General features: G+C 39.9%; 1 protein-coding gene across 1 annotated transcript; it reads left to right on the forward strand.

The window, feature by feature from the left end:
- Positions 1 to 530: 530 nt before the first annotated feature.
- Positions 531 to 1,189, forward strand: LOC126013786 (fatty acid-binding protein 5-like). The gene has a single exon (XM_049776992.1). It carries the CDS (start codon positions 580 to 582, stop codon positions 985 to 987), a length of 408 nt encoding a protein of 135 aa, XP_049632949.1. The 5' UTR covers positions 531 to 579; the 3' UTR covers positions 988 to 1,189.
- Positions 1,190 to 1,611: the final 422 nt, after the last annotated feature.

The following is a 1,611-nucleotide window of genomic DNA, read 5'->3' on the forward strand; positions in this document are numbered from 1 at the left end:
TATTTAAGCAACAACTAATTACAGATGAGGCTTCCTGTCAAACCCTTAGATAGGGTCTGAAAAAGACAGAATCAAATGATATTTTAAAATTAGAAGCAGCAAAATGTGGCAGCTTATATGTGGAGGTTGAGAGAAAGGTGAGAATAACACCAAGGCTCTAAGTTGGGAGACAGGTAAATGGTGATGCCATTAACACAGATCAAGAATAGAAGTACATTTGGGGATCCGAGGAGTAAAATGTTTGCATGAGGGAATATTAAGTTTAAAGAATCCACCGGACGTCCAAGTACAAATGTCTAACAGGAGATTGCATATTTACTTCTAGAGACCAAAGGAGAAAGGGAAAGAGAAGGAAGGAGGAACAGAGAGAGAACAAAAAAAAAAATAAATGGTTACCAACTCAGGTCATTACCAGGTCTATTAGGAAAGGTGAGGATGAGAAGGAGAGGCCTTGGAAGGAAAGCTTTTTGGGAAGTAAAGGTGAACAACAATGCCAACTATATTTTTTAAAAAAAAGTTCCTGACTTCGCCGCCTCCGCAGCCCTCTGCTCACTCTCGCTCGATCTCCCGGAGCCCACCATGACCACCGTCCAGGATCTGGTAGGAAGATGGCGTTTGACGGAGAGCAAAGGCTTCGATGAGTACATGAAGAAGCTGGGAGTGGGACTCGCCCTTCGAAAAATGGGAGCCATGGCCAAACCAGATTGTATCATCAGCGTAGATGGCAATAAACTCTCTATAAAAACCGAGAGCACTTTGAAAACCACCGAGTTTTCATGTGATCTGGGAGAGAAGTTTGAGGAAACTACAGCTGATGGCAGAAAAACTCAGACTGTCTGCAGCTTTAAGGATGGCGTATTGACTCAACACCAGGAATGGGATAATAAGGAAAGCACAATAAATAGGCAACTGGAAAATGGAAAGTTAGTGGTGGAATGCGTCATGAATAATGTGACCTGCACTCGGGTCTACGAAAAAGTTGAATAGAAATTCCATCATTTTGGAAGGGAATTAGTTTCAAGGACCAGGACCAACAAAGCTCAGTTCAATGAGCAAATCTCCATACTTTTTTTTTATTTCTCTATCTGATCTTTATCACAAATATTTTACATGCAGCTATTCTAAAATGTTGGTTTAATCGGGATCATCCCTTTGATTAACAAATAAATGTGTTTGTGTTATAAAAAAAGTTCCTTATTATAGTTTTATAGACCTGTATAATATAGCATGTAGTTATGGCTCTATATAATTTGTTTTGGGGGCACACCTGGCAATGTTCAGGGCTTACTTCTAGTTCTACACTCCTGACAGTGCTCAGTGGACCATATAAGGTAACAGGGATCAACCCATGTGGGTTACATATAAGGCAAGCAGTTTACTGACTGTACTATTGCTCTAGCATGCTTGTCATTTTGTAAAAATTACATAGATGGCTAAAAAAACAGGAGCAAGAGAAATCAGCTGATGACGCTTCCTAGGGAGTAGAATTGTCTAATGTTTCAGTAAAATATTAAATGTTGAGATATGAGAAAAAGTGGTACAGCACATGGATGGAATGTGAGGTCCTGAATTCTATTCCTGGTCTGCATGGCTTTCAAAGAATCACTGATT

Source organism: Suncus etruscus, chromosome 7 (genome assembly GCF_024139225.1).
Source record: "Suncus etruscus isolate mSunEtr1 chromosome 7, mSunEtr1.pri.cur, whole genome shotgun sequence".
NCBI classification, from domain to species: domain Eukaryota; kingdom Metazoa; phylum Chordata; class Mammalia; order Eulipotyphla; family Soricidae; genus Suncus; species Suncus etruscus.